Genomic DNA, 27227 nt, shown 5'->3' on the forward strand with positions numbered 1-27227 from the left:
AAAATATTTAGTAAACCATGTTGTAAACAGATGTTCTATCATCTAGGCTTTGTTGTTCCAATCACAGAGCACAGGGTGAGTTGATTTAGCATAAGCCTTAAGAGACATAGAAATTTTCAGAACGTTAACTGAATGTTGGCTTCAACTTAAAGCCACCAGTTGCCTTAGCGTCTAACAAGAGTCAGCCTGTCCCCTGAAGCTCTGAGCCAGGCATTGACTCCTCCTCTCTAGTTGTGAAAGTCCTAGATGGCATCTTCTTCCAATAGAGGCTGTTTTCATCAACACTGAAAACCTACTGTTTAGCATACCACCTTCACTAATGCTTGTAGCTAGACCTTTTGGATAACTTGTTGCGGCTTCTCCATCAGCAGGTGCTGCTTCACCTTGAGAAGGAAGACAGTTTCGTCCTTTGAACTTCATGAACCAACTTCTGTTGGCTTTAGACTTTTCTTCTGCATCTCCCTCATGTCTCTCAGCCTTCACAGAATTAAAAAGAGTTAAGGCCTTTGCTTTGGCCTAAAGGAATGTCATGGGTGGCTTAATCTTTTAGCCAGAGCCCTAAAACTTTCTCCATATCAGCAATATGGCTATTTTGCTTTCTTATCATTCATGTGTTTACTGGAGCAGCACTTTTAATTTCCTTGAAGAACTTTTCCTTTGCATTCACAGCTTCACTAACTGGTGTTAGCTGCCTAGCTTTCAACTACCTTGACTTTCCACATGCCTTCCTCACTAAGCTTAATCACTTCTAGCTTTTGATTTAAAGTGAGAGATGTGCAACCCTTCCTTTCACTCAAACACTTAGATACCACTGAAGTGTAATTAATTAGCATAATTTCAATATTGTTGTGTCTCATGGCAAAGGGAGGCCTGAAGACAGGGTGAGATATGGGAGAAGAGTCCATCGGCAGGTCGGTCAGAACACAACGGCATTTATTGATTAAATTTGTCATCTCGTATGGACCCTCTTTGAGGGGCCCCAAACAACTACCAGAGTAACATCGAAGATCACTAGTCACAGATCATCACAGCAAATATAATAATGATGAAAAGTTTGGAATATTATGAGAATGAACAAATGTTGACACAGAGACATAAACTGAGCCAATGCTATTGGAAAAATGACACCAAGAGCCTTGTTCAACACAAGGTTGCCACTAACCTCCAATTTGTAAAATATGCAATAAAGTGAAGTGCAATAGAATGAGGTATGCCTGTGTTAAACTTGTTTAGTCAATCAGTGATTGATTGTGAAAGTGCACACATTTCTGAAAGAACGTCAGCAACATCCCCTGCAATCAAATGTTAAAAATCAGGCTGAAAATCAGATAATCAGTGGCAGCTTCGATCCAGTGAACAGATTTCTGAGAGTCAGCCAGTCAGGAGCAGCCTGACTCTGGTAAACATGTTTCCATAACTGAAGTCAACAATTCCAGCTTATAAACACCACACTTTTCCCAAACCTATAAGCTTTCTTCTTTGCTTATAAACTATCTTATAAGCTCAGTCCTCCCTTGCCTATTCAGCATGCAATATATTCAGCTGTGCCTTCATGAGACTTTTGTTGCCCACTGGTTTATCTTCTCTCTGTATTAGTGTATAGGCTCAAAGAGGGCACAGACGTTGTTGCTTTGCTCACTGCTGTGACTTACTGCTGACACAGGACCGAGCATGCAGTATGAAGTTCACAAATATTTGTTGACTACATCTTCAGAGTAGAAATAATGGCCACTTAGCATAATATTCCCGCTGCCTAATACAGTGCCTACTACACAGAAGTAATCCCATAAAATATTATTTAGATGATTGAATGAATGAATTCATTGTCCATGTAAGTTTTAAAAATATTTGTTAAGGATATCTTTGGAGTAAACGAGAGATTACTCAGATCTCTGTGGGTCCATTTAGTTCTCAAAAAATCATCTCTCTATTCAAAAATATTCCTGATGAAAAGGTGCTCACCTGCCTATTTGACATTGCCTTTTGGAAGCCTTAGAGACATTACAGGTTTAATGTGCTTAAAATCGAACCCGTGTACTTTTTCTGTCACCAAACCAACTCTTCTTCTAATGTTCTCTCTGTTACTATAGGCCAGAAATCCCCCGCTCTCCCTTGAACCTCTGTTTTTCAACCCAGCATCAAGTAAGGATGATTTTGCTTCCCAATATATCCTGAATCTGCTGACGTCTCCCCCTTTACACGAGTGCCACATCAATCCAAGCTACCATTATCTGTCATCTGAACTACTTTAGTAACACTGATTGGTCCACGAGCGTCTTCTCCAGGCCTCTCACCAATCTAATCTTTCATCATTCTACACTCTCCTTATAAACCCTCATCAGTTGCTTTGCTGATAGGACACAGTCTGAAATTTTCAACATATCCTCCAGACCCCATTTGTTCTCTTCTTGTACCACCAACTTTAGTCATTGGCCTTTTTCAAGTCATTTGAGATTGTGATGCCCTCCACCTCCTCCATAAGAGAACTTTTGCAAGTTTTGCAACATTCTTCCTCTTGTTCTGACTTATCCTTCACATATTAAATCCACCATCATTCCCTGACCAAGTCATATACCCCTACCTTACTTAGAACCTTGTCTGTCTCCTGTGAACTCTTCTCATGTTGGAAATCTAAGTTTTGTTTGTGTCGTTATTGGATTAATAGCCATCTCTTTAAACTATAATCTTCCTAAGAGGGGGACTCTATTTTTGGCATATAGGAGGGAGTAAAGAAGCCTTTATTAAATTTATTAAATGAAAGAAAGAGCAGATGAATCAGTGAATGAGTGAATCAATGAATGGGAGGCACTTGAACTTGATCAAGACTTTCCAATTATATTCAGAGTAAACAGAGCTGGAACCGTGTTCTGAAGCTTAATGGGCCGATGAAAGGCAGTGATGTACAAAGGAAAAACCTCATTTTAGAGCTGCGTTCTTTTCATTTAAATTTTCACAGCAAAGGGAGAGTCTCCTTGGTCTTTCATGGACTGAAGTTTGGTGGTAAAGGGAAATGTGGTACATAGAAGACATTTAAAGATCAATTTCATCTTTAAAATTCAATGAAGGAGAGAAAGGATGAGTCCTAATTTGTTGGAGTACGCCAAATTCAGGTAAATACTATAGCAGGTTTTTATTTAATAGGGTCAGCTTTTTTGTCATTGGGGAGTCTCCCTTAGATGTAGGTATTGTGTCTCTTTTCACTAGTTTTAGGATTCATTTACATATTTTTTGAAAAAAAAACTAAAACAATTTTTTATATTAAGAGGCAGTACTTACAGACTGTGTTTTCTTTTCTCCATTCTTCTCTCTCTCCTGTGAAAGTCTCAACCACTACTGTGGTGACATCAGTTACAAATTTCTTTTCACTTTGGAAATCAGAGTAGAGGACAAGAAGCAGCTATGAAAGCATGATCATCTTTCTGGAGAACTTTTGGGACAGGGAGGGCAGGGTAGAGAGCAGGGAAGGTAGGTTCGCAGGCAGTCTTCCACATTCTGCCTGATTTTCCTTTGTTTTCACTTTGTTTTGTTACCTACCCCACCAGTAGTTCAGAGCAAGCATAGTGTCTGGCATGAATAAACCCACAGAAAACGGTGGCCATCTTCTCCTTAAAGACTGCCATTTCCATTGTTGTTGTTTATTCACTAAGTTGTGTCCAAATCTTTTTGCGACCCCTTGGACTGTAGCCTGTCAGGCTCCTCTGTCCAGTGGATTCTCCAAGCAAGAATATTGGGGTGGGTCGCCACGCCCTCCTCCAGGGGATCTTCCCAACCCAGAGATCAAACGCCTGTCTCTTATGTCTCCTGCATTAGCAGGTGGTTCTTTACCATTGGTGCCACCTGGAAAAGGAAGGGGATCCCATTTCCTTCTCCAGAGGATCTTCCTGACCCAAGGATCAAACCCATGTCTCCTACTTGGCAGGCTGATTCTTTACCACTGAGCCACCAGGGAAAACTCTTAGTTAAAATAGATAAAGGATAATTGGAGGAAATGTGTGCTTCTCCACCATCACCAGAGCTCTGCAAGGCAGCAGAAGGGAATCTGAGGAGGTTCAGAAAGACGCATGCCAAGTTCACAGGTGTGTGGCTAGCACACAGCAGAGCTATACTCAGCTGACATCTATCACAGCTCGCAGGACTTCTGTTCCCTGCATGACCATGACCACGCTGCTCCAACATGAAGGTCACACCGGTTCTGCTGAAGGGGTGAATGAGAGGACTGGCAGAAGGCTGTGTGTGATCTGAAGCGTGCTTATTCCTTGGTGGTTACTGATAAAATTCTTCTTCCTCACAAGTTGGGCACTGATGCTTGCTTGAGGCAAATACATAGTTCCTGTATGCCCTTTGGGTTCAGGAGGGAGACTCAGGAAAGGTGCAAAGTAGCAAAGTAGCATGGGGTCACAGAGCCTTGGACATGACTGAACGACTGAACAGCAGCAATAAGGATGAAGAATGCTAAAGGAAACTGATCCAGAGAATGGGAGAGACGCTTTCTTTCCATCTTACACAGCCTAAAGCTCCTAATCCGGAACCCAGAACTAAAGAGATCATGTGTGGGCTCTTTAGGGAACTTAACTACCATATACAATGTTATTTCTAGATGACAGATTCCAAACAACTAACTTAGTAACAGATGCTTAGAACACATTCTCCTTACTAAGTGGAGTGTTATCTAGAATTTCCCTAAACACCTTTATATGTAGATAGAAATTTGGATCATACTTCTGTAATTCTAATAAAGGACAGAAATTGTAGGGACCTACCAGAAGCAGAAGATATTAAGAAGAGGTGGCAAGAATACACAGGAGAACTGTACAAAAAGATCTTCATGACTCAGATAATCACAATGATGTGATCACTCACCTAGAGCCAGACATCCTGGAATGTGAAGTCAAGTGGGTCTTAGGAAGCATCACTATGAACAAAGCTAGTGGAGGTGATGGAATTCGAGTTGAGCTATTTCTTCCTGAAAGATGATGCTGGGAAAGTGCTGCACTCAATATGCCAGCACATTTGGAAAACTCAGCAGTGGCCACAGGACTGGAAAAGGTCAGTTTTCATTCCAATCCCAAAGAAAGGCAATGCCAAAGAATGCTCAAACTACTGAACAACTGCACTCATCTCACACGCTAGTAAAGTAATGCTCAAAATTCTCCAAGCCAGGCTTCAGCAAAACATGAACTTCCAGATGTTCAAGCTGGATTTAGAAAAGGCAGAGGAACCAGAGATCAAATTGCCAACATCCGCTGGATCATCAAAAAAGCACAAGAGTTCCAGAAAAACATCTATTTCTGCTTTATCAACTATGCCAAAGCCTTTGACTGTGGATCACAATAAACTGTGGAAAATTCCTAAAGATGTGGGAATACCAGACCACCTGACTTGCCTCCTGAGAAATCTGTATGCAAGTCAGGAAGCAACAGTTAGAACTGGACATGGACCAACAGACTGGTTCCAAACAGGGAAAGGAGTACGTCAAGGTTGTATGTTGTCACCCTGCTTATTTAACTGATATGCAGAGTACATCATGAGAAATGCTGGGCTGGATGAGCACAAACTGAAATCATGATTGCCAGGAGAAATATCAATAACCTCAGATATGCAGATGACAGCACCCTTATGGCAGGAAGTGAAGAAGAACTAAAGGGCCTCTTGATGAAAGTGAAAGAAGAGAGTGAAAAAGTTGGCTTAAAGCTCAACGTTCAGAAGACTAAGATCATGGCATCCGATCCCATCACTTCATGGCAAATAGACAGGGAAACAGTGGAAACAGTGGCTGACTTTATTTTTCTGGGCTCCAAAATCACTGCAGATGGTGATTGTAGCCATGAAATTAAAAGACACTTATTCCTTGGAAGGAAAGTTATGATCAACCTAGACAGCATATTAAAAAGCAGAGACATTATTTTGCCAACAAAGGTCCGTCTAGTCAAGGCTATGATTTTTCCAGTGGTCATGTATGGATGTGAGAGTTGGACTATAAAGAAAGCTGAGCACTGAAGAACTGTGGTGTTGGAGAAGACTCTTGAGAGTCCCTTGGACTGCAAGGAGATCCAACCAGTCCATCCTAGAGGAGATCAGTCCTGGGTGTTCATTGGAAGGACTGATGCTGAAGCTGAAACTCCAATAATTTGGCCACCTCATGCAGAGAGCTGACTCATTTGAAAAGACCCTGATGCTGGGAAAGATTGAGGGCAGGAGGAGAAGGGGACGACAGAGGATGAGATGGTTGGATGGCATCACCGACTCGATGGACATGGGTTTGGGTAAACTCTGGGAGTTTGTGATGGACAGGGAGGCCTGGCGTGCTGCAATTCATGGGGTCGCAAAGAGTCGGACCTGACTAAGCGACTGAACTGAACTGAACTAAAGTAGAATTTACATGATGTTTTGCTTAGAACAAAATTGTTCCTCATTTTGAGAAAGGGAGAAGGACTGTTACATTCATATAAAGAAATTTTCCCTTTTTTATGGGCTTTGGAAATGTATGGACAACTATACTAGAAGTCTGGAAGACTCTGAAAACATCAAAATGGAAGGTATTAATTGAGCTGGATGTGCTTCCTGACTTCTGTATTTGCCTCATGTATTAAGGCTTTGTTAGTTTTTGTTTGCTTGTTCTTAAGGCCTGGGGCTGTTTATTTTTCAGAGCCTTAGATTCCTTAGATTCCTTTTTTGACTGAGCTTTTACTGCAAATAGATAAAATTCCTGCTCTGTACCACTGCTTTTACTAGCTTAGAAGTTTATTAATATGCTTATTTAAATCCCTAGCACGTGCATGTATGTAAAGCATACTTTGATTTGCAAATATTACCTTTTTTATGGAATGTAACTGTGCCTTTTGCCACTAGAACAAATTGATTTCATCTGCTGTCTCATCTTTAAACCTATTATTTACCCAACTTTTAGCTTTTTCAGTATAATGTAAAATTGTCTCACTACTACAAGATTAATAAACAAAGCAGAAAAGACTGCTTATGAAAAAATACTTTAGAAACCCAGTCCTTTTGATTAGTAACCAGCCCTACTACCAGAAATACTTCAAAGCTCTCTCTAAACATTGAATTTTCATCAGTGATGCTGCAAGCCTTAGCTCTCATCTTTCATGCTTACCATGCAATAACTTCAAAAGGATAAAAAGAAAGAATGGTAATCTCTCAAAGCACCACTGTCTAGGGTCAGTCATCTTGTCTTTAGTTATCATGCATTCACTAGCAGATAATTGCTTCATTACATTATGCTTTAATAAATATAGTAATTAACATTTTGTTACAAAAAAAAGAAAAAGCCAATAGTCAAACCATTCAGAAATGAAATCCAGAGCCCAGGGGATTTCTAGAAGAAAATGAAAAAGAATTAGACAGCGTCAAATATAGACCTCTTCAAAGGGAAAGAGATCATTTAAACTTGCCTTTTACTTACTGAAATACATTCTGCATATTTTATTGCTTTTGTCATCTTGCTTGTTATAATCCAGCCAGTGAATGTTCAAAGAACATAAAATCCTACAAATAAATAAATGGAATATGAGTGAACTGACAAAAAACCAACAATTAAGATCAAGAGTCTTACATGGAAGCTTTGATTATATAAGGCAATTATGTTTCCCAGTGGTGTTCCAGGAGCATGTGATTTATCAGGAGGAGAAAAATCAGAAAGTTTTAAGCTTCATGACACTCACATGTCTAATTAGCAGAGTTTAAGTAACTTGGAAACCTTATCTGAATCAGCATGATGTCACCAGGCAAAATTTGGGGTGATTAAGACTTTTTAGAATTAGATTTTTGGATAGTCTGGGTCAGCATGAGAAGCTGTAACAGACACGGACCTTTAAACAAGAGTAAGGCACATCATCATGGACCATGTGGTTGGTAACTCAACGTTCATCTGAGAAAGTACTGAAAACTGTACCAGAGGGAACTTGGCGGATCATGCAGTGGTAGTCTCAAACAAAAGACCAAATCACTTGTGAATACTTGTGAATTTTGCTGTTTGGATTAGGGAATACCCTCCCACCAGCAACTTGCTAAAGATTTCTGACCACAAGGTAATAAAATGAAGATAGCATTTACAAATTAAAAACATAATTCTTGGTGACAAATTGTTTTAAAAGCTAAGGGCCAAGGGTGAGTGATAGTCACTCAGTTATGTCTGACTCTTTGTGACCCCGTGGACTGTAGCCTGCCAGGCTCCTTTGTCCATGGAATTCAGGCAAGAATACTGGAGTGGGCTGCCATTTCCTCCTTCAATATTGGCCAAGAGCAAAGTGCAAATATTTTATAATATTATGGTAAAATTACGGTAAAAAGGAAAAGCAATGGATGGATTGCTGTCTGATAGTCTCAGTGATTATGTTTATCTCTCAGATCCTGGAGTGAAAAAGTTATCTTTTCAGATAATTGGGGTGTTACTTCAATCAGTGCTATAGTCATAGGGAATTGTTGACATTTTTGCCATCAGCTTGTTCTTAATACATAAAATACATATGTAGGGCAGATTAAAGGCTTCCCTGGTGGCTCAGTGTGGTAAAGAACCCTCCTGCCAAGCAGGAGACACAAGTTTGATTCCTTGGTCAGGAAGATCCCCTGGAGAAGAAAATGCCAACCCACTCCAGTATTCTTGCCTGGGAAATCCCATGGACAGAGGAGCCTGGTGGGCTGCAGCCCATGTGGATGCAAAACAGTTGGACGTAATTTAGCAACTAAATAGAAGCAGCAGCTGGGCAGATGAAAGGTAATATATTGTTATATAAACAGTAAATAAGGGGACTAACCAGAAGGCCAAATTCAGGTTTTGGGAAAAGGGTGGGGGTATGTCTATTGCATATGTTTGGTGTCAAATGCAGAATGGCCAGAAGATAGAGGGGAGTAGGAACTGACAAATTAAAAGCCTTGTTAAACAGATAAGGAGAATGGAAAAATGAAAAAGGATGTGGTGACAGGAAAGATTGACTGGACTTAATTACATTTATAGATGAAAATGGAAATTAAGAGACAACTTAGCATAAAAGCCTAGCACTTTGTGTATCGATATTAACTCTACCTCTAACCATGATAGGGAATCAATAAGTTAAAATAATTTCTCTAAAGCTGCTGTCAGAAAAAATGCTACTATATTTATTTTTAATTAAACTCTAAGTATCTATGAGTGCCATCACCAAGGAATTATTTTTAGTTAATATAACTCTCAAGTGTCTCTAGAAGAGCCTAAGTGAATAGGACCACATTTTTTCCCCACAGTAGCACATATTAACATAACCGTAAGATTTAGGATCCTAAAGCCTTGAAGAATAACATGAGAGGAAGAATGAAGGTTTACTTTAAAATTTCATGAACTTTTGTGAGTGCAAAAGCTGAGAGAGGTAAGCAATGAGGGAAAAATTAGAAGGAAAGTGGGGAGCAGGGAAAATCAGGTCAGGGTTTGGCACAAGTATTACTTGACTTCTGTTCTGTCATCACCAATCAGAAGAAAATGTTTTTGATGAAATTGTTAAATTGAGAAGAAAAGACAAAGACATCATATCTTTGTAGTAATAAAAACTGCTACATATTAACTCATCTCTGTTTTACTCATGTAAACATGAGTGTACTTATTGGAAGGGCAAGAAAACTGTACTTTTCACATTTTGAATATCACCTGACTCCTTGGTAAGCAATTAAACAGCCCTGAACCTTACCGGGGATAAATAATGTGATTATTCGTGTTTACATATTTTTCACTGGAAGTGAAAGTAAGACAAAAGTTGAGTCGAAAGAGAAAGCTAACTCAGATACTGAGAAATGATAAGTAGGATGTAGATAGGGAATCCATCCTTGGGAAGAGGGGGTTTGAGGGCCACTGGAGGAAGGCTACCTAATATAAATGCAGGCTGTTACATCCTGACTTCTAAACACTGGTGGCCACAAACTAGCCTTCCGTGTATAAAACTGGCTCTGTGGGGTAAAAACTAGGTAAAACAGGATGGTTCTATAATAGTTGACAAGTGAAAAGGAAAGAGATAAACCACCTCAATCAAAGATAAAACCACACTTACAAAGAGAAAGCAAGCACCGATCATGGCTGCTTTGACTGTCACATCGAGATCTGCAGGAACGTGAATCCCAAAGTTGTCGGCATTGGTGAAGACATCGTTTACAAAGCCTGACCAGTACTTGGAAATCTTTCCAATTGTAAGCTTTTCATTAATGGTCTTCACCTTTGAAAAGAAAATAAGAGGCTGTAAATTTGAAGGTGAAACCTATGATTTTACATTTCCCCATGTTTACTTCACGAGATATAAGAATAATTTTATTCATCATCTTTAAATGACAGTTCAATGGCACTCATTCCTTTATATAATCTTAGGTTTGTAAATTTAACTTTCCAGTTTGTTATTCAGGAATTTTGCTTCTCTGACATTTTTTTAACCATCATAATCTCGTTTTTTCTCCTTTCTGTATGCAGACTGAGAATTTAACTGCAATAAGTCATTAAGGTCAGACTGCCACAAGATGGCAGCAGGGACACAGGTTCAATTCCATAGTCTAACCATAATGATAACCCTTCTACCTGAGGTCCACATTTTAAATTTGAATTCTTCATGCAAAAAAAAAAAAAAAAAAAAAAAGAAAGAAAAATATTTTTGAGAAAGATTTTAGAGGAAATTTTTTAGATCAAATTAATTTCTACATATAATTTTTTTTTATTGCTAAGATTTTATAATTACTAATTTGCTTAAATATTATCAGTTCAGTTCAGTCGCTCAGTTGTGTCTGACTCTTTGTGACCCCATGGACTGCAGCATGCCAGGCCTCCCTGTCCATCACCAACTCCCAGAGTTTACTCAAACTCGTGTCCACTGAGTGGGTGATGCCATCCAACTATCTCATCCTCTGTCATCCCCTTCTCTTCCCACCTTCAATCTTTCTCAGCATCAGGGTCTTTTCCAGTGAGTCAGTTCTTTGCATCAGGTGGCCAAAGTATGGGAGTTTCAGCTTCAGCATCAGTCCTTCCAATGAACACCCAGGACTGATCTCCTTTAGGATGGACTGGTTGGATCTCCTTGCAGTCCAAGGGACTCTCAAGAGTCTTCTCCAACACCACAGTTCAAAAGCGTCAATTCTTTGGTGCTCAGCTTTCTTTATAGTCCAACTCCCACATCCAAACATGACCACTGGAAAAACCATAGCTTTGACTAGATGGACCTTTGTTGCCAAAGTAATGTCTCTACTTTTTAATATGCTGTCTAGGTTGGCCATAACTTTTATTTCCAAGGAGTAAGTGTCTTTTAGTTTCATGGCTGCAGTCACCATCTGCAGTAATTTTGGAGCCCCCCCAAAATAAAGTCAGCCACTGTTTCCCCATCTATTTGTCATGAAGTGATGGGACCGGATGCCATGATCTTAGTTTTCTGAATGTTGAGCTTTAAGCCAACTTTTTCCCTCTCCTCTTTCACTTTCATCAAGAGGCTCTTTAGTTCTTCTTTGCTTTCTGCCATAAGTGTGGTGTCATCTGCTTATCTGAGGTTATTTATATTTCTGCCAGCAATCATGATTCCAGCTTGTGCTTCCTCCAGCCCAGCATTTCTCATGATGTACTCTGCATATAAGTTAAATAAGCAGGGTGACAATATATAGCCTTGACATACTCCTTTCCTGATTTGGAACCAGTCTGTTGTTCCATGTTCAGTTCTAACTGTTGCTTCTTGACCTGCATACAGATTTCTTAGGAGGCAGGTCAGGTGGTCTGGTATTCCCATCTCTTTAAGATATTATCAGTCATTGCTAATTTCATTTTTATGTTATACTCAGACATTTACTGGAGAAGGCAATGGCAACCCACTCCAGTACTCTTGCCTGGAAAATCAAATGGACAGAGGAGCCTGGTGGGCTGCAGTCCATGGGATCGCAAAAAGTCAGACAGGACTGAGTGACTTCACTTTCACTTTTCACTTTCATGCACTGGAGAAGGAAATGGCAACCCACTCCAGTGTTCTTGCCTGGAGAATCCCATGGACAGAGGAGCCTGACAGGCTACGGTCAATGGGTTTGCTGAAGAGTAGGACATGACTTAGCGACTAAAAAACAATACCATAAGTATTAAAACTCTTAAGTACTCCTCAATTATAGGGCTTATTTTTATTCTTTACTCTTAGGAAAGTTATGCCAAGAACTTTTGGAGTGCGGTGGACTTACGCCAGCCCATTTTGTAAAATGCACATTGTATTCTAGGTGAGTCATGTTCCCTGAAATCCTGTAAACTTAATGTCCTATGTGAGATATACATGAATGGAGTGATCAAAAGAGAAAGAGACTGTTTCCTCTAAGATTTATTTCTAGGAAAAACTGTTAAGGAAAAGGAAAAGAGGGGAGCAGAGGATGAGATGGTTAGATGGCTTCATCGACTCAATGGATGTGAATTTGAGCAAAGTCTGGGAGATCGGGAAGGATACGGAAGCCTGGCACGCTGCAGTCCATGGTGTCGCAAAGCGTCGGACACCGCCTAGCGACTGAACAAAGCTGTTAAGATAGTTCATGTTCTTACACATTGAATTTGCAAGTACTTACTGTCTTCTGATTTACACACATATGTTTATATGAGAATTGATTGTTTTACAAAACGAAGTTAGCAAGTCTTACTTACATAGCTTTTAAATTAATGGTATTTTAATGGAGTGTGCTCTTGAGATCAGAATTGGGACATGTTACCACCAGGGATATAGGAAAGAAGATGTAATCTCAGCGATTCTAAACTAAATATATTTGCTTTATACCATAGGTGCTATACTTCCACATACATCAAATTTTTGTGGTATGTTCTAAAAAAAAATTCCTGAACTTTCTGTCTCTGGAATTATGAGTTATTATTGGCATGTACAATATTACTTATTCCATTATTTCACAAATATATTATTTTCTGAATTTACTTCAGAAATATTTCATGATTTAAACATTTAAAAAATTGAATTATGTTGCAAAAAATCAGGACCTAAGTGAAACAGTCCTTCATTTGTCAATCGTACCTCAAAATCCACATCGCCAAAACAGCCACATGTTGCACAAGGACCAACAATTTTCAAAATATCTTCTTTGTTTGCATTTTGGATTGTGAATTTAGGCAGAAAGGGGTCCCACTTCTGTGCAACATAACCAACTATAGAGCCAGGAGGGGCTTGGATTTCTAACTGTAGGAAGAGATAATAATAAAATAAGATTTCCTAAGTTACTGTATTTTAATTTTACTATAATGTCTGCTTACTTCTAAACAGTATATAAAAGATTCTAAATATCTGCTTCTATGGGTTTTTAAAATAATTTTTGGAAACAAAGAAATTCACTGTATAGATATGTGTTCTTCACAATTCACTACAGGTCCATGTCGTTGATCTTCATTCCCTAGGAGAACCTGCCCCAGGCCTGTCTTCTGACCCTGGGTACTGGCTACTCTGCCGTGTCTGTTCCAAGCACAATAGTTGGCCAAGCACTGAAGTTGTTTCCTATGACGTGCGTCATATCTATCCCCTCTTGGTTGTTGTCACAACACACATCTGTTTTTAAGCCTCACTTCTTGATTCTTGTAATTTTTATTCCTCTTCGATTTGTCAACTTCAGCTTCTCTGTACTAACAAATGCTTCTTGGAGAGTTACGGTTGTTACACACCAATTTGATTTCTGTCTCATTTTGTCCAAAGCATTAAAAGAATATCATTTGCATTTTCAGAGCTGACTAGTATATTGCCCCTTATCATTCATCCCCCTAATTTCTTAATTGTCCATAATACTGTATTTCAACATATTTATTTAGTCAATTCAGATACTTTGTATTAATAAAATAAGCTGGAATTGGGTGAAAATGATGAATATTGTTTGCTTTTAAACCAAGCCAACTCTCCATCACCTGATCTCCTTTTGTCTTTTCTTCCTTGTTAAGTTCATAGTTTTATGTGCATGTCTGTAGTGTTTTTGGATAGACAAAGGTATTCTCAACAAGACTTTTTAGAATTACATAGATTTGTTCTAGGATCACCTCTAAAGTAATTGATTTGATTTCAACCAAATTAAAAATATGCTAATCAGTATTAGGATGCATCTTATGTTTAATTTATGTGACATGGGGTTACTTTGAAATAAAATATTAATTGTCAGAAATGTTATAATGGGTGTATGTTCTGGGTTATACTGACTTTAGCATCTTGGGGCATATTAGATCTTGAATATTCCAAGTAGAAGGATAAAAATTCTTGGGCTGCAAGAATTTGAGTACCTTATCAATCCAATCACTTGACAAGATAATTGCCTATAAAGAGTTTCAGAATTAGCTTCAACATATATTGTTAGAAACTTCTCTACTTAAGGAGAGTTCCATATTAATATTTACTTCCCATTGTGCTAAGTAGAATATTTATACATAGGCCCTCAATAAAGAAACTTGGGCTTGAAAAAAGATACCTGGATCAAATCCCTCTTATGATATATTCTAGATGTGTGATCATAGGTGAGAAACCTCTAAGCCTCAGTTTCCTCCATTGCAAAATGTAGAGAGTAAAATCTATTTCTTCTCACTTAGAGGTTCCTGATATCAAAGATATCAAAGTAAGTATATATTCCACATAAACTTACCTGCATCATGTCCATGAAAGTTATTACTATAGATTCACTAAAAGGTGATGAAAATCTATTATATATTAAAATATAATAATCAAATGATTCCCTCTAGAAGAATAACTCAGTCTTTGCTGAACCTTGAAGTTTGTCATAAATGGGTAAATGGAACGTGAGATTCTGTTCTAAAAATAATACTGACCCAAGAGATTCCTTTAGGAGAGTTTAGTATCATTCAGCACTCTCTGAACTTTGTGCCAATGAGAAGATGAAGAGTAGATCTGCTTAAGATATTACCTAGCTAATACAGAGATTCAGGAAGATGTGTCTCATTTACATGATGCATGAGCTGTCTTTCTAAATTAACACCACGGAAGCCACTATAGTTTTTCATTGGAAATGAAAATAAGTTGTTCTGATCTTAAAGGAGCAACATTCTAATTCAACCAATTGAAAGGTTAATGGCCTGGTATCGCCAGCTGAATGTCATTTATTAAAGAAATAATTGCTAATCTTTCCAACTGTGGAAAATAAAAGCACACCCAGGTCAGTGACTAACCTCTTGTAGGTAGCAAGGGCACCAACAGCTGTTACACCTCAAGGGCCTGTTGACTGTAATCACCTCTTGACCTGAGTTATCGGTGATCTTCAGAATGCATGATCGCAGAGTGGAACAGAAAGTACGGTTGAAGCAGATGCTTTCCTCCACTGCAAAGTATATTCTTTGTCCCAAGCTGTTTTTAATCTCATATTTGTTGGCGGTCTCAGTGCCTAGTATCACTAATGGAGCAAAAAAAAATTTATCAAAATCATGCTACTGCTTAGGATCAGACCTTTCTATGAGTAAAAATCATAGTGTTATTAAATAAAGCAGCTTGACTGATTAGTTATTAAGTACATAGTATCTTCTTCAGATTAATCTATTTCTGTACTCTAAATGTTGAGGATTTAGCCATAGAAATCAAAGTAGACTCTGTGAACAGAGCTGAGAAATTGATAAATTCTGATTCCTGTTATACGACCTACATGGACACTTGTACTTTTCAACTAGGGGAGCAATGCTCTAAAGAAGAATCATACTCAAATTATTCTGTCATTGTTATGGAATTTACTGGGACAACTCTCAGTGATGCTAATGCTTCTGTCTAAAAGTCTATCTGGTACTATATCTATAGCTTCATGCTATCCATTTATTTCAGTTTTGACATACCTGAGGCATCATATAGAAGATTAAGGACGAACATACTTAAGTAATTTGAGTATTCATCATTATAAATCTGTGCCCTGTTAAATGATTTGGTTTTTGATGAATTACTGACAGTATGATAAAACAGTAGAACTTTATTTTGATGTTTTTGTGTTGGTCTCAGCCTCAATTTCCATGTCTGAAATTGTTAAGAAAATTTAAATTATTAGCAGCCATGGAAATGACTAAATAGCTTCTATTACTTCAAGATTAAAAATAATGTTACATTCCTTGGAGAAGGAAATGGCAACCCACTCCAGTATTCTTGCCTGGAAAAGTCCATGGACAGAGGAGCCTGGCGGGCTGCAGTCCCTGGGGTTATGTGGCTGAGCATGTGTGCACGAGGGTGGAGGGAGATGGGTGGGTAGCAATAAAGTGGTAGAACTAAAATAATAATAATAATGTTACATTCCTAATGACAGTATCATCAACGATTTAGGGAGTTTTATACTTTTAGGCTTATCTATATCACACTAATAATTTTACTTTCAATGGGAGAGAGGTCCAAGAGGGAGGGGACATATGTATACCTATGGCTGATTCATGTTGGTGTTTGACAGAAAACAACACAATTCTGTAAAGCAATTATCCTCAATTAAAAAATAAAAAAAGAGAAACCTTTCCCAGAAAAAAATAGACCTAGTGCTCTTTTTTATTTAATTCTATCCTAAATATTCTAAATATTTAACTTTATTGTTTATAAACTACTTAGTTTTACAATTTTAATAATTACAGAATGTACTTACTTCCAAGAAGTTCCACCCGCTGGTGTATAATTATCAGGTCTAACTGTTAAAAGATGACATGAAGGAAATAAAAAATATTACATCACAGGTCTTTGAAAACCTTTGCAGCTATTACCATAAACCTGTTTACTGGACTACATGAAATTAGATGTTTTTCATGTTCTCTGTGAGCAAAATGGTGGAAAACAACTCACATTTTATAATGAAGGAAAAAAAAAAGCTAACATGGTTTTTACTCAAGTAAAAATTACAAGAACCTTGAAAATTTCAAAGCAAAATTGCTCTGAATAAGAATAGCAACTGTGGTTAGCTCTGAGTTTTTCCTGTGGTAATAAGATAGCTCTTGGAAATTATACCAACACCCTTGAGAATATTTTTAAACCGTTTCTGAATAAGAATGCCTATAAAGTTTTAAACTTCTTTCTCACTCTCTTTCTTTAAAAGAAATGAGCCAAGAGGATGCAAACAGTAATGACCTGCACGCCTGGCCTCTCCTCTCAGCCCGAACTCTTCCACTCCATCATGTAGTAACTCATTCCTGACTGTGATGGAAAGTCTGTTAAAGCTGAGAAAGGCTATTCTTTAATTTCTTTTCTTTCAACTAAGGGAAAAAAAATCCATAAATCCTGTCGACAAAATACCAGTTTAAGCATAAAAGAGTTAAGCTTCTAAATGCATGACACATTAAAACTTGCCTATGCAATTAGAAATGAGGTTAATTTATAGAGATAAATCAGTCTCAGGTAGTTGAGACATGACTATGTTAAATAGAATACAATACAAATGGTTTTTTAAAGGAAATATTTAAAATATGTTCTTAGAATGAATTTTATCTGTGTATATTTTAATTTTCATATTCAGCACTTAAAGATTCACTAAGGTAAAATCATGAACACTGAATACAGTACTGATTATTGCTTTTTTGAATGCTTCATTTTCTATTTTGCCTTAAAATTTTCACTTTATTCTTCTTTCACATTAACAAACTCACTGATAACTTCCAAATAAATGTAGTAATTGCTAACATTTGGAATTGATTGGGCAATCACAAACCCAAAAAATATGAAATTATCTTATTTCCTTCTTTCTTCTTGTATATCCTGAGGTAGAGGTAAAAACTAGTATCATTTCTTATTATTATTGATAAAAGTGTACATATGCCCTCCTTTCCAAGATTCACAAACATATTTTTTACAAAAATAATTTATGATATAAGATGTTCTTGACCATATTTAAACAGCTACGACAAAAGCTGTAAGAAGTCTTAGAACTGGTCTTTGTCATGTAGTGTTGTTGGTTCTGTTTTCCTCTTTTGAGGAAAGAGGAGGGTTGACAGAAGAGGAGGGACACGCCCGATTGTTCAGCAGTGGATCTGTGTAGGCTCAGATGGTAAAGTATCTGCCTGCAACGAGGGACACCCGGGTTTGGTCCCTGGGCAGGGATGATCCCCTGGAGAAGGGAAGGGCTACCCGCTTCAGTGTTCTTACCTGGAGAATTCCATGGACTGTAGCCTGGCGGGCTACATAGTTCATGGGGTATGGAAGAGTTGGACACGACTGAGTGACTAACACCTTTTTCCCCCACTATGTAGGCATAACTTAGAGATGGAGAAGTAGTTTTGGGGTGCGAAAGTAAGGTTTGAGTTTAGGAACTTTGACTATTTATGTCATGGATCAAGTTTCAGCCCTGAATTTTAGAGACTATTAGTTGAAAAGGGTAATTGTACGTCTCTAACATCTAATAATAGTGGTTGTTTATTTAATGACTACCTTGAGGTAGTCACTGTGTTTGACATAGGGTCTGACTTAGTCCTCACACACATCAGAGAACCAGATATCATTACATGTAACATGTGAGGAGACAATCCCAGAGAAAGTGGTTTTGCTCAAAATCATAGAGCTTGTAAGTGGTTAGACTGGGATATGAACCCAGGCAGTGATACCATGGATTTCAACTTGCTCTCTACTCTGCTGTACCAGCAAAACGTAACTAACCTTAGGAACTGGGAGAAACAGTTCTTAAGTGACGCTGTGGAACTTCTGAGTACCCTCCCTCCCTGTTTACGCTTATACTCACCCATCCTCTCTGATAACATCAAATGTGATCTCTCTCTGTGGACAAACCTCCTGGATATGAGGGTCCTGGTTTTGGCTGTTCTTCCAGTTTCCTTTAAGTAGCCCTGGGCCACTTATAAACTGTGGTCCAAAAGAGCATTTTCCATCTTTCGCTATTAACTGATGGACCAGGAATTGTTGGAAACTTTAAACAGATTGCATCCTGTATTCAGGTGTTAGGACAAGCAGAACACTGCTACAGTAAGAAAGCTTCAGAGTGGACCCCGAGCGACAGCCTGGGAAACGTGTGCACCACCCACATGCATAATGTATCGGGTTTACAGGCATCAGTGATTCCGTTTAATATATGTATCGAGGTGGCCAAAAAGTTCATTTGGATTTTTCCATAACATGTTACAGAAAAACCCATAAGAAACTTTTGGTCAACCCAGCACTTCAAAATAAATGGAATCTTGCATGTGCCTTTATAAATTTTAACTCAGTACTCTGATCTGTAGGTGACTAAATAAAAGTTATCCTTCGATGCTTATAGGATAAAATATTATTGACTATTATGAATATGTTAATTTAACTTAGAATGAATAGAGTTCGACCCCTGGGTTGGGAAGATCCCCTGGAGAAGGAAATGGCAACCCACTCCAGTATTCTTGCCTGGAGAATGGACGGAGGAACTTAGCGGGCTACTTTCCATGTGGTCACAAATAGTCAGACATGACTGAAGTGACTTAGGACAATCTATTATACATGAACAACATATATGTATACACATACATATGTAAATATATATGTATATTTTTATATGAATGTGTATATAAATATATACACAAACACACACACACTTGCCACCTGGGGGTTTATTTTCAATTTGTTAGTGAAAACACGATTATTAATAGTTACTGGATAATCATGATTAAAAGAGTGGGTGGTTTTTTAAATATTTACATTGAGATTTTAATTTGGATGCATTTTTATTGAATATTTTCCTGTTTGTTGAAGCATGCACTATTTTCAAATATTCATAATTTTATTGTGGTTTTTAGATAAAAGCTCACAAAATTCTTCATATATATATATATGTTTATGTTTCTCACAAACTGGAAGAATTAAACTTAAAATGCTTATTCATCCTGTTCTGTATGCACTGCTTTAAAGCAAATGTGTTCTTTTAGTATAAAGACTATAAAATCTATTCCCTTTGAAGGAAAATACCCAGCAATTTGTGACATATTTTTTGTTTTCTGAAAAAGAGTACCAAAGGTATACATTTGGAAAACTGACTTTGTTTTAGAACTGAAGCCAGTGGGCTCATATCTCTATCAAATATGAAAAAAAGAAAAGTGTATTCATGTCAAGCATCTGGCCCTGGGTATGTCATCGTTCATGGATGGAAGAAGAATATGTGATGACCATATGTGATCATCACACCCCAGCCCTCTGGCACTGGTGTATCACTTTTATCCTTGGCGAAACCTTGTCTGACAACATTCCCAAACAGCTTGCAGCAGTTAATCAACTCTAGTCAGCTATTACAGCTGATCCTTTTTGCAGATGGAAGATGGTAGGTTAGCTTTTCCAGCTCTTTTACATATCTCCCTGAGCTCTCCAGCCTCTAAAGTACATTTGTCTGCCAGTGGGCTTCTGGAGAAGGCATCTGCAATTATAAACATTTTCCCAGGAACATATGCTGTGTGCAGCTTAAACCCTATCAGGCATAACAGAAATCTCTTGCACCTTAAGGGAATTAACACAGAGATTTGATTTTGATAAAAGAGATAGACTTTATAGTTAGAAAGTGCCAAACAAGCTGAAAATTGAAGCACATGTGCTGACATCTCAATATTAGTGTAAGTGTATTTCTAATTTTGTGTAGGATAAATATAAAAGCATCAATAATATATACAAATATCAACTGCAACTTATGTGCCATAAAATTCAGATGATATTTCTTGACTGATTTATTATAAGGCTTGAATCACTGCTTACCCTCCAATGACTATACAGTGACTATACTTAATAATAATATGATATTTCAAGCAAATTGTCCCAGAGATGGCAACAGTATCAGAAGACAGTAATGCTAACTTGATAGCTTGATTTCTCTTGGATTTCCATCCACCTTACCTTTCAAGATTCAGTTGATGATGTTAAGCTCTCAACTCATTGAGAAAGTCTCCCCTGAGTACTTTGATCTCTAGCAACCTTTCTCTTCTCTTTATTGTTTAGTCACTGAGTCTTGTCCAACTGTTTGCGGCCCCACGGACTGTAGCACATGCAGCTCCTCTGTCCATGGGGTTTCCCCGGCAATGATACTGGAGCGGGTTGCCATTTCCTTCCACAGGGGGTCTTCCCGATCCAGGGATTGAACCTGCGTCTCTTGTGTCTCCTGCACTGCAGTGGATTCTTTACCCCTTCAGCCACCAGGGAAGCCCTCCCTTCCTTCTCTGGCTCTAGCACCCAGCCTCGCACTTTGTGTCTTTGCCAAAGAGGCTGCAGAATGTTTGGGTGAGAGGAACTAGGTTTTATACCATTTATGTGCCTTGATTATAACAGGTACTCAATTAATATCCTTTAACTAAATAGCTGTAGGTGACTAGACATATTAGACAATTCCTCTAGGATTTAAATTTGCTGACACCTTGAGCAATGAGGAGAAGAAGGATAATGTGCTAAACAGCTCATCAAAAATGTTTAGTCTTCTCTCTGTGTCAGGTAAATAAGGAAAATAGAAGTGGTTATAAAAGAAGGCAAAAGTTTCTTGCCAAGTAATAGAAATAAATAAAAGACAGATTGTATAACGCTTTTCTCACTTCAATAAGTTATTTGCTTAAGTTTTTAGTCTTGACTGGCAGGAAAGAAACCAAGTTTGTATTCGTGTTAAAGGGAAAGAACTTTGTAGAAATAGAGAGATAAAAGCACCTGGCTTAAATACGCTAGACCAGGAGGGAGGTTTCCTGGCAGAGGGGGACCCCGCTGCCATACTTGGTCCCCCGGGTTGGAAGGTACGATGCGAAGGCCGTGGTCTGGGTCTGAAGCTCCCGGCAGAAAGCCAGGCAGACCGCTGCTTCTTTGGCTCTGTGCATCTGCAAAAGAATGACAGCCCCAGCCCATAAGTAAATGTAGGCCGTTTTATTTAGTCCGTCTTATAATATTTCCTGCTGCTTAATTCACTAGGCCGAGTGTCTCCCACCTAGCCTCTCACCTCAGCGTCTCCTAGCCTCTCACTTCAGTGCCCCTTCCTTCATTTCCTACATTCGCTGTCACCACCACTTCACCTTGAAGCCAGAGAAAAAGGAATGTAGTTGTGAGAAAAAGCTGGATAATTTGGGCAAAATAAATCATTTTAGAAAATATGTTTTTTGAAAGCAAGTGAAACTTCTATTCAAAGATTATAAACTACAAATGGAAAATCAATGACCAAAGAAACTAGGCATTCTCATAAAAGGATGATCTTAGACATAGATTTTGAATCATACTTAATGACTTTTGAATATATTCTCCCTTCCTCAAATATTATGAAGTGCCTCATGATTTCCGAGATTATTTTGTCTCTTTTCCTCAGTCATACCGCGATGCATGGATTTAATTCAGTGGTTCTCACACTTCAGCCTGCAGCAGAACCACCTGGCCTGCCTCTGAGTTCCTTCCGTCGTGTCCAGCTCTTTGTGACCCCATGGACTATGGCCCACCAGGCTCCTCTGCCCATGGGTTTCTCCAGGTAAGAATTCTGGAGTGGGTTGCCATTTCCTTCTCCAGGGGATCTTCTCAACCCAGGGATCGAACCCACATCTCTTGTCTTCTGCATTGGCAGATGGGTTCTTTACCTCTAGTGCCACCTGGGAAGACCAAAAACCACCTTGGAGGCCTTAGTAAAACACATTTCTGGGCTCACTCCAGACTTTCTGATTCAGTGGATGGAGTGGGGATGGAGCTTGAGAATTTGCAGTTCTGATAAGTTCCTAGGTAAACTAATGCTGCTGGACTGACAATATATACTTTGAGAACTAATGAGAATATTTGAAACTAATTTATGAGATTCTTAAGGGCAGTGTAATATCTAAATTTAGCTGTGATTTCTCAATAAGCATCCAAAATCTTTTTGATTTACTACAAAGTGTAAATCCCTTTGTAGCTCATCCAACATTATACAAGATAAAATAATTATAAAATTCTAAAATGTTTGGCTTTGATTTTTCAAATAATCACCTGTTTTCTATATTATTGCCAGGCAAAATTGTTACTATTATGATTATCTCTTAGGTAGATATCTATTAGATTGAAATTTGGAAACTTACTATTTATCCTGCATTAGTCTGAAGCCCATGTGATATTATGCATATGACCTATAAATGGTACATGCAAAATTCTTCTTTTTCATTAAGAATATACTTTATTACCTTTCTACTATTATTTTTCCCTTTTCTTCCCACATGACCACCTTTGACTATTTTCCTCATTAGATACCGTTAATTTTTTCAAGACTATCTGTGTTTTCATTTCTCATCTTTATTAAGTCAAATTGTCAGACATCTCACATTTGCATTCATTACGTTTACATGTTGCTGTTTTAGACTGCGTGTATGTGTAGAGCAAGGTTCATGATATAGGTGTTTTCAAATATCAGAGGAGCCATTATGAAGAAAAGTAACTTGGTGGATGAGATTGTTGGATGGTTCATCGACACAATGAACATACGTTAGAGCAAATTCTGGGAGATGGTGAAGGACAGGGAAGCCTGGCATGCTTCAGTCCATGGAGTCACAAAGACTCAGACAAGACTCAGCTACTGAACAATGATGAACAACAAACTTAGACTATTTTGAAGACCTATGAATGGGAAGGACAAGGAAAACTGGTTCTGGATTAATAGGATGAGATATTTATGAAAGCTGCACAAACATGTGGATGAGCATTCCTTGTGCTTATACTAAAGTCGGAGTAACAGCTTTATAATTCACAGGAGATTTAAATGGTCTCTCTTAAGCACTGACACCTAAGTCCATGTAATTTGTGTGTGTGTGTTGAAGGGAAGTATTATTCTGAATCTTTCAAACCTCTAAAGAGCAAATTTGAAGAAAGGACTGATTTTCTTTTGAATAGTATTCATTCCTCTTCATTCATTGTTTCCCAAACATATCCTGTATGAGCACTCGAGAGGGATTAAACAAAAAAAAAAATGGTGAACGAATCTAGGCTCCAAGCTGTGGTCCTTTGGACACTAACATAGACTGTTACTAGGAACAACTGGCTCATTAAGGCCATGTGTACATTTGATGTTAGTGAGGGACATTAATTGCCAGATGGTCCAATTATTATTTAACCATGAGGTTGTGGGAGTAGACAAAATGGATCTCTAAGATTATACTAGTCTGACATTTAGAATTTGGACATGCTTTAGGCATATGACTGAATGGAAACAAACTTGTCATTTGGCCCCATGAAAACAGAGCCCCATACTGACAGAGTTATAGCAATTTGCTTCCCCAAAGGCCCCATCCTGAACTCCTCAGGTTTGGGACAGACACAAAGGAAGGCTTTCAGAATCCCTCCTGCTCTAGGGAAAGGGGCCTGAATGAGAACCCCTCCTCAAGAGTGAGTCGCTGGGAAAACTGAGAGGAAGACTGTGTCAGATTGGGGAGAGGTGTGAAAGCCACCCCAGTAACAGCACCTGGGAAACAATAAAAGGGGCCACGCGCCCTTTCATTGGCAGGAGTGCCCAAAGCACTGTTGTTGTTGACTTTCAGAGGAACAGAGACAAAACTGTGATCTGGGGAACACTAGTTTAAAATGATAAAATTCAGAATAGTGCTTCACCTTGGAGATGGGGGTGTGTGGCTATTGAATAGTAAGGGACCTTTATGAGCTGGCAGAAATATTTTATGTCTTGATCTTGGGTAGTGGCTACACAAGTGTATCCTGATTTTAAAAATCACAGGTTAAGTTTGGTGCCTTTTATGGATTTAACTGTACCACATTATCCTTCAATTGGTAAAAAAAAAAAAGTGGGATTAATTTCTAATAATAACTGATACAAGTTTATTAGATTCTCTTTGTCAATTTTATTGTTAAAAAGATTAGCGAATTACTCCAATTTTATATTGTAAGTTATTTTGCTGTGACAGAATGTGGTGGGTTACTGAGTGTCTGGCAACTCGTTCTACATTCCTCACATAGGTCTTTAGATTTCATGGCATTAATGCACTGTGGCCCAGATTACATCCAAAGTCTTTACTAGGAAGTAGAGACTCAGTCAGACACTGCTGAGAACACCACTCTGAGATCACTTGCTTGCTCTTCTAGGATTTTGGCTTACATGGGAGCAGCAGAGGCTTTGAAGATCTAAACTGAAGCTTCTGTTCCGTTTAGATCATCCTGAGAATGCCTGTTTTTCTCAAACTTTAAGTTTGAGATCAATGTGTTCATAAATTGTGTTTGTTTATACTAAACTAGGGGACTTCAGACCACACAAATATTTCTTCAGTTCTAATGGCATCCAATGTCCAGACTGTCCTTTGATTTAGTGGTGCTGACGGAACTGCCTGCGAAATGTGTGAAATGCCCAACTAGCCTGTATTCCCTGGGAAAATGCTAACTGCCAACACAGGTTAATGGGCCAGACGACATCATGACAGTATAAATAATGTCTTTAAACCTATTTCAATAAAACTCCACAAAAATATGATAAAGTGACTTGCCCCCGAAACAAGATTCCTAATTCAAAAGGAAACTTCATTTTTCACTTCTTTTAAGTACTAAAGGGTCCTCTCACAGATATTTTACCCACTTTATCTGTTAAATATTTTGACTGGGTTGCAGAAACAGTGTTAGTTGTCTACTTAAAGTTTTACCTCTTGAGTTTAGTCCTGAGCCCTTATCATTACTGAACATCACTGCCTTTTTTGGTAGGTTAATCATATTTTGATCATAATATTGCTTTCTAGTCATAAGTTTCTTCAAAGACTACGACCACCAGTTGAAGAAGAAACTCCTTTGAATTTCTCTCTGGCTTTGAATTTCTATCTACTCTTTTAAAAATGTATAACTAGCTTATAAATGTTTCACATCCTCTGCAACTCTTTACCTTACAGGCTTCAGTTGTTGCTGTAACTCTTGCTTGATAGTGATGAAATGTTTTGGACTGAGTCTTAGTGTCAGTCTTAAATGAAGGAAAGAATGTGCCAAGATTTTGTCTTCAAATATAAAAATGAGACACACATATATTAAAATTCATGATTTTGAAGTTTCATGTCTATATTTTACAATTTGCTTGAGCTTTCCCAGTGATACTCAGAGACTAGTGTACAGTGACAAAAAGTGAAAAAAAAAATTACTTCCTTTGTTCCAAGTTAAATAGCATCCTAAGTGTATTTTGACAAAGGAAGCAAATAAGCGTACACATTTCTCTAATGTGGATCATTAATTTAATTTAGGATATTTTAAATCGGTGGACTCTGTTAATCCTATTTGTAATTAGGTTAAAAGGTTTCCACCAATTACAGTGATCACAATTCTTCATGATAAAACTTCATTAGAGCCTAGAGTTTAATGGCTTCTTCTGATAATGGAAAGAAAACACATTATAATTTCATTTTTATATCATTTCACAAGTGTTTTTAGTGAGATTGCAACTCATTACCTAAAAGCAGCACATCCCTTGTCTTCTGAGAAGTTCTTTAAGTGAGACAGCACTAATGAGATTTACATTTTCAGGGATGTGAGGAGAATTTACCAGTCCCCCCTCCCAAAGTGTTTAACTAATCTGTTTGCTTAAATTAGTTTCTGTTTACTTTTTATATATAATTTACCATCAAATAAGTTTTCAAAGGTTTTTGCTTCATTGTTCAGAAATATTTGCTTCTAGTCCATTAAATTTACTAGGATCTCCTGAGAACACACATTTAATTCTCTATAATGAATGGCTGTATCACATATTTTAAATAGCAAATAGGAAATTTAAAAATATTGAACTATAACACTTTTAACTTATGTATGAAAAGTTCTCTACCAATCTCTTTAAACTGGAAATATCAACTTGTGTTTGGCATTAAATATTCCCATTCTAAATTCTGTTCTGCAGCTTTTCTCAGTAAGTCATTAGGTTTATATTTTTGATAACAAAAACACTGTTTATATCTTAACTTTTGCATTCTTGTAGGTAGAGTGTTTTTTTTTTTTTTTTTCATTTATTTAATGTAACATGCTCTTTGGCATTCAAAGTTAAAAACTCCAAAGTTCCAAAGAACTAAATGACAGGTTTTAAAGTATCAATCTCACTGATTGTAACACCTTACAACCTATATTTTCAGTCATAAGGAAAATATTATTAGTTGCCTATATTTACTCTTACCTTTAGAGGCCATGAATACGTCTTAGTCACTTCGTCACAGGCAGCCAGGTTAAAAGAGAGGCTCTTCTTGCCGCAGCGAGTAGAGACACGCAGCAGGCGCAGAACTTCAGAGGGCGTCTGTGCTTCTCGGCTTACAAACCCCAGAGGAAGGGAGAGCCGGCTGCTTCCCGAGTGCTGCCTTTTATCATTTTGAACAACAGGGGGAGACAAAGCTATCATCAAAAATAAACACTACTCAC

General features: G+C 38.0%; 1 protein-coding gene across 1 annotated transcript; it reads right to left on the reverse strand.

Moving 5' to 3' along the window:
• Positions 1 to 7464: 7464 nt before the first annotated feature.
• PLSCR5 (phospholipid scramblase family member 5) lies at positions 7465 to 27001 on the reverse strand. Its single transcript, XM_061168071.1, has 7 exons — positions 26989 to 27001; positions 21561 to 21724; positions 16570 to 16612; positions 15137 to 15357; positions 12999 to 13160; positions 10032 to 10193; positions 7465 to 7503 (listed from the first exon to the last, which is right to left on the reverse strand). Exons 1-7 carry the CDS (start codon positions 26999 to 27001, stop codon positions 7465 to 7467), a joined length of 804 nt encoding a protein of 267 aa, XP_061024054.1.
• Between the last annotated feature and the right edge of the window lie 226 nt (positions 27002 to 27227).

Source organism: Dama dama, chromosome 19 (assembly GCF_033118175.1).
Source record: "Dama dama isolate Ldn47 chromosome 19, ASM3311817v1, whole genome shotgun sequence".
Lineage (NCBI taxonomy): Eukaryota > Metazoa > Chordata > Mammalia > Artiodactyla > Cervidae > Dama > Dama dama.